The sequence below is a fragment of the Cetorhinus maximus genome, chromosome 28 (assembly GCF_964194155.1).
Source record: "Cetorhinus maximus chromosome 28, sCetMax3.hap1.1, whole genome shotgun sequence".
Lineage (NCBI taxonomy): Eukaryota > Metazoa > Chordata > Chondrichthyes > Lamniformes > Cetorhinidae > Cetorhinus > Cetorhinus maximus.
The window spans coordinates 6,354,691-6,368,817 of NC_135906.1; the positions used below are offsets into that span (position 1 = coordinate 6,354,691).

General features: G+C 49.5%; 1 protein-coding gene across 1 annotated transcript in view; it reads left to right on the forward strand.

Annotated features, from left to right (window-relative positions):
• The first annotated feature begins 312 nt into the window (after positions 1–312).
• LOC144668787 (serine/threonine-protein kinase N2-like) overlaps positions 313–14,127 on the forward strand; it is a 171,062-nt gene continuing 157,247 nt past the window's right edge. Inside the window, exon 1 of the mRNA XM_078531123.1 lies at positions 313–443. Within this exon, the coding sequence (XP_078387249.1) occupies positions 423–443 (21 nt within the window). The 5' untranslated portion in view covers positions 313–422. The remainder of the gene's footprint in view (positions 444–14,127) is intronic.

Here is a 14,127-nt window from a genome sequence, read left to right on the forward strand (position 1 = left end):
TGAGAATGCTGCTGTCTCTGGCTCTCTCTCTGGGGCTGGGTTGATTTGGGATTGGGAATGGGAATGCTGCTGTGTCTGGGGCTAGGTTGATTTGGGATTGGGAATGGGAATGATGCTGTCTCTGGGGTTGGGTTGATTTGGGATTGGGAATGGGAATGGTGCTGTCTCTGGAAGGTCGAAGTGAGGATAAATGAGGCTGCAGCGCCTGCATCCTCCGCCAGGGGGCGGGAGAGGGCCCGCGGCAGTCACGTGACCAAGAGCGCAGGGGCGTGGCTAGTGACGTAGGATAGAGAAGTGGGCGTGGCCGGGACCGGCCGAGTATGCGCAGTGCTCCCGGCGGAGGAGCGGAAAGGTTGCGGGGCCAGAGGTGTTGCTGACCCGGGGACTGCGGCCGGAGAGGAAGGAGCGCTGCCCGGGCCGGGATGGCTGGAGAGGCGATACAGGTAGGCGAGGAGGGCAGAGTGGGGCAGTGAGAGGGAGAGAGACAGAGGCCGGCGGGTCCCCGGGGGTCGGCGGCTCAGGCCGGAGCGGCCCCGCCCTGAGGGAGGAAGCGGCCCGAGCCCAGATTGGCAGCTGAGGTGACCAATCAAGGAGCACTGCCGGGTGCGCCGGCCAATCAGGGTTGAGCCGGGAGGAGTGGGCCAACCAATCGGAGCATAAAACCGGGGAACATGGGCGAATGAGGATAGAGAGGGGCGGAGACACTGTCGTCTGAGGTTGTTTTTGGGGTTTACAGTGGATCCCTTGGGTTTACAGTGGATCCCTTGGGTTTACAGTGGATCCCCAGGGTTTGCAGTGGATCCCCTGAGTTTACAATGGGTCCCTTGAGTTTGCAATGGACCCCCTTGGTTTACAGTGGATCTCTTGGGTTTACAATGGATCCTCTGGCTTTACAGTTGATCCCTTGTGTTGGTTGTTGGGGTTTACAGTGGATCCCCTGAGTTTGTTGGGGTTTACAGTAGATCTCCTGGGTTGGTTGTTGGGGTTTACAGTGTATCCCATGGGTTGGTTGCTGGGGTTTACAGTGGATCCCCTGAGTTTGTTGTTGGGGTTTACAGTGGATCCCATGTGTTGGTTGTTGGGATTTACAGTGGATCTCCTGGGTTGGGTGGTGGGGTTTACAGTGGATCTCCTGGGCTGTAGGGGGTTTACTGTGGATCCCCTGGGTTGGGTGGTGTGGTTTATAGTGGATCCCCTGGGTTGGGTGCTGGGGTTTATAGTGGATCTCCTGTGTTGGGTGGTGGGGTTTACAGTAGATCCCCTGGGTTGGTTGGTGGAGTTTACAGTGGATCCCCTGAGTTGGTTGGTGGAGTTTACAGTGGATCCCCTGAGTTGTTTGTTGGGGTTTACAGTGCATCCCCCGAGTTTGTTGTTGGGGTTTACAGTGGATCTCCTGGATTGGTTGTTGGGGTTTACAGTGGATCCCATGGGTTGGTTGCTGGGGTTTACAGTGGATCCCCTGAGTTTGTTGTTGGGGTTTACAGTGGATCCCATGTGTTGGTTGTTGGGGTTTACAGTGGATCCCATGGGTTGGTTGCTGGGGTTTACAGTGGATCCCCTGTGTTTGTTGTTGGGGTTTGCAGTGGATCCCATGGGTTGGTTGTTGGGGTTTACAGTGGATCCCCTGAGTTTGTTGTTGGGGTTTACAGTGGATCTCCTGGGTTGGGTGGTGGGGTTTACAGTGGATCTTCTGGACTGTAGGGGGTTTACAGTGGATCCCCTGGGTTGGGTGGTGGTGTTTACAGTAGATCCCCTGGGTTGAAGGGGGTTTACAGTGGATCCCCTGAGTTGGTTAGTGGGGTTTACAGTGGATCCCCTGAGTTGGTTGGTGGGGTTTACAGTGGATCCCCTGAGTTGGTTGGTGGGGTTTACAGTGGAACCCCTGAGTTGGTTGGTGGGGTTTACAGTGGAACCCCTGAGTTGATTGGTGGAGGTTACAGTGGATCCCCGGAGTTGGTTGGTGGGGGTTACAGTGGATCCCCTGAGTTGGTTGGTGGGGGTTACAGTGGATCCCCTGAGTTGGTTGGTGGGGTTTACAGTGGAACCCCTGAGTTGGTTGGTGGGGGTTACAGTGGATCCCCGGAGTTGGTTGGTGTGGTTTACAGTGGGTCCCCTGAGTTGGTTGGTGGGGTTTACAGTGGATCCCCTGAGTTGGTTGGAGGGGGGTTACAGTGGATCCCCTGGCTTGTGTGTGTGGGGGGCGATTACAGTGGGTCCCATGGATCGGGTGGTGGGGTTTACAGTGGGTCCCCTGAGTTGGTTGGTGGGGTTTACAGTGGATCCCCTGGGTTGGAGGGGGGTTACAGTGGGTCCCCTGGGTTGGAGGGGGGTTACAGTGGGTCCCATGGATTGGGTGGTGGGGTTTACAGTGGATCCCCTGGGTTGGAGGGGGGTTACAGTGGGTCCCATGGATTGGGTGGTGGGGTATACAGTGGATCCCCTGGGTTGGAGGGGGGTTACAGTGGATCCCATGGATTGGGTGGTGAGGTTTACAGTGGGTCCCCTGGGTGGGGGGGCGGGGGGTGTTAAAGTTGGGGGAGGGGAGTTTATTGTACATCCTGCACTGTGGCAACTTCCTCCCACCCCATTGAGTGGTTTTTTGATAGTTAATAAATAGACACTATTTGCACTGGCCAGTAAGCTGATTATTAACCTGACGCTAAATGCTCCTTCTGCTCAGCATACTTTTCAAAACTATGAATCTGGAAGTGTTTCCTGTACTGAAACTCTGTTTTTACCGATGAAGATGCTGTCCGACCCTTTAGTTTGACCTTTGCGACTTTGTGCAAAGTCTTATCGTGAAATGTGACTTCAGGTTCATCCCTGCTCGCAGGAATGACATTGGGGATAATTGAGACGTTCCGGCCAGGATTGCCAAGTATTGTGGAACTGAACGGGATTCCCAATCCCCGCACTGCCTGCGACAAGTAAAACGAGTGTTCGGTTTGATCTGATGTGTAAGTTGTGGTGGATTCCAGGGGCGAGAGCCATTTGGGGAATAAGACCGTCACTGTCTGAACTGAATGGCACCGTTTTAATAATGGATAGGAGCAGAGGGATCTGCATGCCTCTGTCTGGGGATCATTTTAGGTGGCAGAGCAAGAAGTACATGATTGATTTGAAGGGGAGATATTTTGGGCAGTCAAGATAAAGGAGGGGAGTGAAGGTAGTTGGGTAGTTCTTCAAAAGGAGGGAGCATGGGCTGAGTGGCCCCTTTCTGTGCTATAAGATTCTATGATTCGTTAAAAACCATTCCGGGGTTTTCCTTTTGTATATTGAAGGCATCTAGTGTTTTACTACTGGCCCTACTGTGCTAAATGATGACACTGGTTGTTTTCTCTGTGTGTCATGCAGTGTATCCTGAAATATGCAGTAGGTATCTTGCCTGCCCCAGGCTTCTGGTTATGCTCATGTCCGTCCATTGTAAGTGATTGGATGAGATCAGGCTGTAAATGTTTATCACGCAGGAACTCTGTGCCCACCCAGCTCTGCCTTGCCGTACACCATCCTACTGTTCCTTCGCTGTCGCTGGGTCCAAAGCCTGGAACTCCCTACTTCGAGGCTCTGTGGGAGTACCTTAAACACACTGGCCTGCAGCAGTTCATGTTGGTGGCTTATCACCACCTTCTCAAGGGCAGTTAGGCATTGGGCAATAACGCCCACATCCCATGAATGAATTTTTAAAAAGTTGCACAGACTGTTTGAAAGGCACACGGACTCCTGGCTCGATGGAGGCACGGACACAGAAGCAAGAAAGCTGTGCTAGAACTTGATAAAACACAGGTCAGACGTCGGTTGCAGTATTGTGTCCAATTCCGGGCACCACACTTTCAGAAGGACGTCTCTGTTGGAGAGATTTATTAGAATGGTACCAGGGATGAGGGACTTTGGAGAGACTGGAGAAGCTGGGAATGTTCTCGTTGGAGCAGAGGACGTTTTAAGTGGAGATTTAATAGCAGTGTTAAAAATCATTAAGGCTTTAGATAGAGTAAATAAGGAGGAACTGTTTTCTGCAGGCAGCAGTGTAGTTAACCATGATATCATTATCTGGAATGCACAGCCTGAAAGGATGGTGCAGGCAGTTTTACAAAAATCTCTGTAGGGAAATTGGATAAATACTTGAAGGGAAACATTCTAGGGCTAGAGTGAACAGCAGGGTTGGGGGCGAATTGGATAGCTGTTTCAAAGATCCAGCAAAGGGCACAGTGGTCAAATGCTGTGATTCACAAGAACCATATTGTGAACCATTAAACGCTCACCTCAGAATCATAAGCTTCTGGGTTCAAGCTCCACACCAGGACTAGGGCACAAAAATCAAGTCTGACGCTTCAGTGCAATACTAAGTGAGGGCTCACCGTCAGAAGTGCCGTCTTTCTGATTAGAAGCAAAATCAAGGCCCCATTTGCCGACTCGGGTGGATGTGAAAGATCCCATGGCACCGTTCTAAGAAGAAGAAGATTTTTAAGCTGAAGAAAGGCCTGGATAGAGTGGACGTGGGGAAGATGTTTCCATTAGTAGGAGACACTAGGACCCGAGGGCACAGCCTCAGAGTAAAGGGAAGACCTTTTAGAACCGAGATGAGGAGAAACTTCTTTAGCCAGAGAGTGGTGAATCTATGGAATTCATTGCCACAGAAGGCTGTGGAGGCCAGGTCATTGAGTGTATTTAAGACCGAGATAGATAGGTTCTTGATTGGTAAGAGGATCAAAGGTTACGGGGAGAATGGGGTTGAGAAACTTATCAGCCATGATTGAATGGCGGAGCAGACTCGATGGACCGAATGGCCTAATTTCTGTTCCTATGTCTTATGGTCTTATGGTCTAAGAGCAGGGGAGTCCTCCCCAGTGTCCTGACCAATATTTATCCCTCAGTCAACGTCACAAAAACAAATTGCCTGGTCATTATCACGTTGCTGTTTGTGGGTGGATGCTGTGCAGAAATGGGCTGTGGTGTTCCTGACATTACAACAGTGACTTATTTCAAAAATACTTCATTGACTTTAAAATACTTTGAGAGTGCTTGAGAGGTGCTATGTAAATGCGAGCCTTTCTTTCTGTGAAGGCACACACTGTTTAAAACTGGTTGCCCCGGCCCTGCGCCCACCTCCGGCCATATGCTCCCTCCCCTCCCCACCCCCCCTCCAAAGCTCTTCACCCTCCCCCTCCTTTGACAATGGGATCCTTTCCGAATGTCTTCAAGATGCTTGTAATTCGCTAGATTTGCTTTCCTGGAGTGAGTGTCCTGGTTGGCCGAACTGATGGCAGTGACTCTCCATCCGACGTTGCTGGCGTTTCTGTGGTGCCAACCCCACGTTCGCCCACACTGCTCACCATTTTAGCAGCAAAGTCCGAATCCACGTGCACACTTACCGCTGACCCTACCCTCACCAAACGTACCCGCCGTGTGAATTGAGTATTGAGATTCTGGGCCGAGAGAGGATGACCATTACTCACCTTTGACCTACTTGTCCGAAAGTGCCCTTAGCCCTAGTCTAGATATCTAACTGCCCATGTGGATTGAAAGACTCTGGTCCACAAATTAGAGTAAGGAAGGGTTGTGGAGTTGGTTATTTTGGTAACTCTCCCAGCCCGTATCTAATGAAGCCTTGCAGCTGCTACATTGTTGGAGATAATCTGTGCAAAGTTTGGACTATGACTGAGCAGTTACAGTTCTAATTTTAGAACTGTTTTTTGCAGAGGGACAGGTAAATAAAACCTCGCCGGCTTGACTTTATTTCCTCTTTGGCTAGCCGGGCCTGCGTCAGAAATGAAGTGGGCATGTGTCTGCATACAATGATCTTTTATGTCTGTTAGATTGAAAAAAAAAAATTCTTGCAAAACAGATTCCGGTGGCTCTCAGTGAAGTTGAAACTTTCCTAAAGTTTTGGCTCAGCTTGCTGAAGAAACGTTGGGTTGGCAGGGGAATGGGAGAGGAAGTTGCCTCTGAGCAACTTTACTGCTTTGTGCAACAGGTGAACAGGTTATTGCGAAGTCGGGGGAATGAGTCAGGTGAATTATTTTTATTCCCAGCCGCTGCCTCGTTTTATACATTTTACCTCTCGCACTCTGCACAGTTTTGCATCAGTTTGTACCTCAATTGGCTCGAGTTTCACCATTCCCTATTGTCCAGTGACAGTTTTTCAGCGGCTGGCTCTGCTTCTGATTCGTGCCTTGAACCTGCTCGGTTCTGATTTGCTGTCTGTCGTTTGACTTGGAGCTAATCAGTGACGTCCTGGGGAAATTGTTGCCTGAAGTGTGATTAGATATGCGAGCCTTTCAATGGTTTCCTGTTTGGCCCGGGGTGAGCGAGTGCTGATAGGCCGGAAGATTCTCTACAGTCACCCTACTGATGGGCCTTTTTCAGAGTGGCAGGCGCTGACTAGTGGGGTACTGCAGGGATCAGTGCTCAGGCTCCAGCTATTCACAATATATATCAATGATTTGGATGAGGAAACCAAATGTCATATTTCCAAGTTTGCTGATGACATTAAACTTGGTGGGAATGTGAGCGATGAGGAGGGTGTTAAGAGGCTTCAAGGCAATTTAGACAGGTTAAGTGAGTGGGCAAATACATGGCAGATGCCAGTATAACGTGGATAAGTGTGAAGTTATCCACTGTGGTCGGAAAAACAGAATGGCAGAGTGTTATTTAAATGGTGATAGATTGGGAAATGTTGATGTACAAAGGGACCTGGGTGTCCTTGTACACAAATCACTGAAAGCAAGCATGCAGGTGCAGCAAGCAGTTAAGAAGGCAAATGGCATGTTTTTTTAAATATTTATCGACGGGGTGTGGGCTTCGCTGGCTGGCCCAGCATTTACTGCCCATCCCTAGTTGCCCTTGAGAAGGTGGTGGGTGAGCTGCCTCCTTGAACCGCTGCAGTCCATGTGGTGTAGATACACCCACAGTGCTGTTAGGGAGGGAGTTCCAGGATTTGGATCCAGTGACAGTGAAGGAACAGCGACATATTTCCAAGTCAGGATGGTGAGTGACTTGGAGGGGAACTTGCAGGTGGTGTTCTCATCTTTCTGCTGCCCTTGTCCTCCTAGATGGTAGTGGTTGTGGGTCTGTAAGCTGCTGTCAAAGGAGCCTTGGTGAATTCCTGCAGTGCATCTTGTAGATGGCACACACTGCTGCTACTGTGCATCGGTGGTGGAGGCAGTGACTGTTTGTGAATGGGGTGCCAAACAAGCGGGGCTGCTTTGTCCTGGATGGTGTCAAGCTTCTTGAGTGTTGTGGGAGCTACACTCATCCAGGCAAGTCACACACCTGACTTGCACCTTGTAGATGGTGGACAGGCTTTGGGGAGTCAGGAGATGAGTTACTCATCACAGGATTCCTAGCCTCTGACGTGCTCTTGTAGCCACAGTATTTATATGGCTAGTCCAGTTCAGTTTCTGGTCAGTGGTAACCCCAGGATGTTGATAGTGGGGGATTCAGTGATGGTAAAGCCATTGAATGTCAAGGGGTGATGGTTGGATTCTCTCTTGTTGGAGATGGTCTATGCCTGACACTTGTGTGGCATGAATGTGCCCAAGCCTGGATATTGTCCAAGTCTTGCTGCATTTGGACATGGACTGCTTCAGTATCTGAGGAGTCACGAATGGTCCTGAACATTGTGCAAACATCAGTGAATATCCCCACTTCTGACCTTATGATGGAAGGAAGGCCATTGATAAAGTAGCTGAAGATCGTTGGCCCTAGGACACTACCCTGAGGAACTCCTGTAGTGATGTCCTGGAGCTGAGATGATTGACCTCCAACAACCACAAACAACTTCCTTTGTGCTAGGTATGACTCCAACCAGTGGAGAGTTTTCCCCCTGATTCTCATTGACTCCAGTTTTGCTAGGGCTCCTTGATGCTACACTCAGTCAAATGCGGCCTTGGTGTTAAGGACAGTCACACTCACCTCACCTCGGGAGTTCAGCTCTTTTATCCATGTTTGAACCAAGGCTATAATGAGGTCAGGAGCTGAGTGGCCCTGGCAGAACCCAAACTAGGCATCAGTGAGCAGGTTATTGCTAAGCAAGTGCTGCTTGATAGCACTGTTGATGACTCCCTTCCATTACTTTACTGATGATCGAGAGTAGACTGATGGGGCGGTAATTGGCCGGTTTGTATTTGTCCTTTTTGTGTACAGGACATACACGGGCAATTTTCTACATAGCCAGGTAGATGCCAGTATTGTAACTGTACTGGAACAGCTTGGTTAGGGGTGCAGCAAGTTCTGGAGCACAAGTCTTCAGTACTATTGCCGGAATATTGTCAGGGCCCATAGTCTTTGCAGTATCCAGCCTTTTGTCTTTTTCACTGATGTGCTGGGCTCCCCCATCATTGAGGATGGGGATATTTATGGAGCTGCCTCCTCCAGTGAGTTGTTTAATTGTCCACCACCATTCACAACTAGATGTGCAGAGCTTAAACCTGATCCGTTGGTTATGGGATCGCTTAGCACTGTCACTTGGTGCTTATGCTGTTTGGCTCGCAAGTAGTCCTGTTTTATAGCTTCACCAGTTTGACACCTCGTTTTTAGGTATACCTGGTACTGCTCCTGGCATGCCCTCCTGCACTCTTCATTGAACCAGAGTTGAACCCCTGGCTTGATGGTAATGGTAGAGTGGGGGATATGCCGGGCCATGAGGTTACAGATTGTTGTTGAGTACAATTCTGCTGCTGCTGATGGCCCACAGTGCCTCAGGGATGCCCAGTCTTGAATTGCTAGACCTGTTTGAAATTTATCCCATTTGGCACAGTGGTCGCCACACAATACGATTGAGGGTATCCTCAATGTGAAGGCCCACAAGGACTGTGCAGTGGTCACTCCTACTGATACTGTCATGGACAGATGCTTCTGCAGCAGGTAGGTTGGTGAGGATGAAGTCAAGTATGTTTTTCCCTCTTGTTGGTTCTCTCACCACCTGCCACAGACCCAGTCTAGCAGCTATGTCCTTTAGGACTCGGCCAGCTTGGTCAGTCGTGGTGCTACTGAGCCATTGAAGTCCCCCACCCAGAGTACATTCTGGGCCCTTGCTGCCCTCAGTGCTTCCTCCAAGTGGTGTTCAACATGGAGGAGCACTGATTCTTCAGCTAAGGAAGGGCAGTACGTGGTAATCAGCAGGTTTCCTTGCCCATGTTTGACCTGATGCCATGAGACATCATGGGCTCTGGAGTTGATGTTGAGGACTCTCAGGGCAACTCCCTCTTGATTGTATACCACAGTACCGCCACCTCTGCTGGGTCTGTCCTGCCGATGGGACAGGACACACCCAGGGATGGTGATGGTGGTGTCTGGGACATTATCTGTAAGCTATGATTCCGTGAGGATGATTATGTCAGGCTGTTGCTTGACTGGTCTGTGGGACAGCTCTCCCAATTTTGGCACTAGCCCCCAGATGTTAGTAAGGAGGACTCTGCAGGGTTGACAGGGCTGAGATTGCCATTGTCGTTTCTGGTGCCTTGGTCGATGCCGGGTGGTCTGTCCAGTTTCATTCTTTTTTTGTGACTTTGTAGCGGTTTGATACAACTGAATGGCTTCGCTAGGCCATTTTAGAGGGGCAGTTAAGAGTCACCAGACCAGGCAAGGATGACAGATTTCCTTCCCTAACAATTTTACAACAATCGACAATGGTTTCATGGTCATCCTTAGACTTTTAATTCCAGATTTTTATTGAATTCAGATCCACCATTTGACCTGGCAGGATTCGAACCCGGGTCCCCAGAGCATTACCCTGGGTCTGTGGATTACTCGTCCAGCGACAATACCACTACGCCACCACCTCCCCCGTGTTGGCCTTCATTGCGAGAGGACTTGAGTACAGGAGCAAGGGTGTCTTAGTGCAGCTGTACCGGGCCTTGGTGAGACCACACCTGGAGTATTGCGTGCAATTTTGGCCTCCTTACCTAAGCAAGGATAGACTTGCCATAGAGGGAGTGCAGCGAAGGTTCACCAGGCTGATTCCTGGGATGGCAGGATTGTCGTATGAGGAGAGATTGGGCCGACTAGGCCTGTGTTCACTGGAGTTTAGAAGAATGAGAGGGGATCTCATTGAAATGTATAAAATTCTGGCAGGGCTGGACAGATCGGATGCAGGCAGGATATTTCCTCTGGCAGAGGGTGGGGTCTATGACAAGGGGTGTCAGTCTCATGATATGGGGTAGACCATTTAGGACTGAAATGAGGAGCAACTTCTTCACTCAGGGTGGTGAACCTGTGGAATTCTCTACCACAGAGGGCTGTGGAGGCCAAGTCGCTAAATATAATTAAGAAGGAAATAAATAGGTTTCTGGACTTGAAAGGCATCGGGGGTGTGGGGAGAGTGTGTGGGAATATGTGGTTGAGGTAGAGGATCAGCCACGATCATACTGAATGGCGGAGCAGGCTCGAAGGGCCAATGACCTACTCCTGCTCCTAGTTTCCATGCTTCTATGTAGCGCCCCAAAACACACACACCCTCATTCCCGTACTCTGCATCAGGGTGCCTCTCCCACCTCACAGATGCAAAAGGCTCCGTCCCTTTCCCAATAACACTTATCCTGCTGTATGTGTGACACATCCCCACACCCCCACCCACAAGGACCACCCTCCATCCTACAGCTTGACCCTTTAGTATTGCTCATCTCAGTCCCTGCTGCAAGCAGGACAGGCTCTCCTGGATTTTAAATTAAAGACATCAAATTAATTAAAAAAAACAATATTAAATAGCCAGGGCACTTGGTTATAATTGGTCTTTTTATAAAATGTGGACAAAATCTCATAGTTTCAACTTAAATTACACCAACACTCCTATAATACTTTGTAATAACCTGACAATTTGTGTGTTTAATTACTGTCAGTTGTTTGAATATATTCATTACACAGTATAATTTACCTACAAATCATTGAGCAGCTCACAACCCACTATGAAATGTTATGTATGTGGGCACTTCCTGTACTGATGGCTGTGCGGTGCCCATCTCCGCCATGTGTTCCATCAGTTCCTTCGCCTCCGTCGCATCTGTTCTGATGATGCCACTTTCCAAAGCTGTGCTTCTCACATGTCTTCCTTCTTCCTTAACCGAGGTTTTCCACCCACGGTGGTTGACAGGGCCCTCAACCGTGTTCGGCCCATCTCCCGCGCATCCGCCCTCACGCCTTCTCCTCCCTCCCAGAAACATGATAGGGTCCCCCTTGTCCTCACTTATCACCCCACCAGCCTCCGCATTCAAAGGATCATCCTCCCCCATTTCCGCCAACTCCAGCATGATGCCACCACCAAACACATCTTCCCTTCACCCCCACTGTTGGTATTCCGTGGGGACCGTTCCCTCCGGGAGACCCTGGTCCACTCCTCCATCACCCCCAACACCTCATCCCTTTCCCACGGCACCTTCCCATGCAACCGCAGAGGGTGCAACACCTGCCCCTTTACTTTCCCCCTCCTCGCCGTCCAAGGGCCCAAACACTCCTTTCAAGTGAAGCAGCATTTCACTTGCACTTCCCTCAATTTAGTCTACTGCATTCATTGCTCCCAATGCGGTTTCCTCTACATTGGAGAGACCAAACGCAGACTGGGTGACCGCTTTGCAGAACACCTTCGGTCTGTCCGCAAGCATTACCCAGACCTACCTGTTGCTTGCCATTTTAACACTCCACCCTGCTCTCATGCCCACATGTCTGTCCTTGGCCTGCTGCATTGTTCCAGTGAAGCCCAACGCAAACTGGAGGAACAGCACCTCATCTTCCGACTAGGCACTTTACAGCCTTCCGGGCTGAATATTGAGTTCAACAACTTTAGATCATGAAATCTCTCCTCCATCCCCACCCACTTTTTGATCCACTTTATTCAAATATTTATTTTTTAATTTTTATATATATAATTTCTTCCCACCCATTTCTATTATTATTTTTAAAAAAATATTTCCATTCATTGTTTTATCCCAGCCTTTTAGCCCATTTCGATCTTTTTTCCCACATTGCCCCCTCCCCCCACCCCAACCCCTACTAGGGCCATCTGTCACTGGCTCGTCCTGCTTTCTACTCTTAATGTCACCATTCGCACCTCCTTTAGCCAGTATCACCACCATCAGCACCCCTTCGACCTGTTGTTCATGACATCTTTTACAGTCTCTCCTTTGCTTCCACCTATCACTGGCCTTTTATCCAGCTTTGCCTGTCCCACCCCCCCCTTAAACAGTATATATTTCACCACATTTTTGCTTCTCTTTAGGTCTGAAGAAGAGTCATATGGACTCGAGACCTTAACTCTGTCTTTCTCTCTACAGATGCTGTTCGACCTGCTGAGTTTTTCCAGTGTTTTTTTGTTTTTGCCCGGCTCTGTGTGTGCCTTGCTGCACGGTGCCCAGCACCTTGTACACGTTGCTGTGTGTGCGGAGCACGTGGGGAGCCTGCACATCCTTGCTGAGGTGCTGGTAACTATGCTCGGCGCGCAGTGTCAAGTGGGCGATTGCTCCCAGCCTTTTCCTGGGGCTCCCACCATCACAGATGCCAGCCTATAGCTGTTTTGCTTCAATTCATGGGGTGTCAGTAAAGAGCTGAGTACTCTTGGTACAGTACGAGCTGAGGACCCTGACCCTAACCCCAGCTGTATTGTTGAAGTCCTGTCTTTCAGAATTATTACCATCAGCTGTTCCTGTCATAACCTCCCAGTACCTTTACACCTAGCACCTTAAATCAAACTCTTGTTTGGCCTCAGCTGGAATATTGTGCCCAGTTCTGAGCACCACGCTTCAGGAATAATAGGAAGGCTTTAAAGGGGGTGCTAAGGAGATTTACAGAATTGTTATCGGGGCCAAGGGACCTCACTTTAATGGGTAAATTGGAGAAGCTGGGGCTATTCTTTGAGAAGCGAAGGCTGAGATGAGATTTGACAGAGGTGTTGTAGAGGGCTAGCATGGGCTTGACAGGCTGAATGGCCTCCTGTGCTATAATTCAATGATTCTATCAATGACCTTCCCTCCGTCATAAGGTTAGAAATGGGGATGTTCATTGATGATTACACAATGTTCAGCACCGTTAGCCTTGCTGAATCCCCCACCACCAAGATCCTGGGGGGGGTTACCATTGACCAGAACATTAACTGGACCTGCTATATAACTAGGTGGCTAGAAGAGCAGGTCAGAGGCTTGGAATTCTGCAGCGAGTAACTCACCTCCATTCCTTCATGGCTTCTGGTCAAACTCAGGGCATTATGAAGAATGCAAGGATGAGAAATGTTGCCTTACCTCTGATGTTTAGGCCACAAGAATTAATTTTTAAAGCTACCCTGGCCTCCAATATCCGCCATTCTTTCTTTTCTCCTCCCTTCTCCCCTTTCCCTTGTTTCCCCCCGCCCCCCACCCCCATTCCGTTTCTCTCTGCTTTCCTCCAATCCCTTTCTCCTTTCCCTTCTCTAAGAGCAGGAAAGTTGGCTAGACTTCACTTGTGGTTTTGCAGCTTCAGCTAAAAGGAAGTGCAGCTCGCTTTTGTCATATCACATGATTCAACTCGGCTGTGAAACTGCGGTTAAACTGAGTCTCTGTAGAGAGAAAAAAATCTTTTGTTCAAGCTTCAGAGCATATAGGGATGATGCGTTACTGTACTCCTCAGAGCATGAGCACACAGCTGCTTCACACCAGCACCAAATGGAGCCTGTAGTGCCTCCATCTGCACTGGCAATGAGAGAAGCCAAGTCCAGCTTGGGCCATTGAGATGTGCACTCTGAGTGCCTTCTCATCCCCCCCCCGCTCCTCTGAAGCCCCTCTGCTTCTCTTACCTTTGAGTCACTCCTTGGAACTTACCCCCTTGAACAGTTGTTTTGATTATCGGCCTTGATTCCAGCGTATGTGGCTCGCTGTCTGATTTTGTTTAATAATCGTCCTGTGGAGTGTTTGCCAGGATGCTCTGCTATATTAAAGAGACTGTAGCAAGTTTTTTAAATGCACGCTTGTTGTGCTTAGTGCCTTGAATGTCTAACACGGAAAGACGCAGTCCCTTGTTAAGTACACCTCGCTGTTCTCATCAATCCAAATTGGATTTCTTACACCTCAGCCGAGCTCTCAAGCTGTGTTTGGCCACTGTAGCTCTGTAATGTTTTAATTTCTTCTGACAGCTTGGTTTCGGGTTGAATTACTCACTGCTTTAATTACA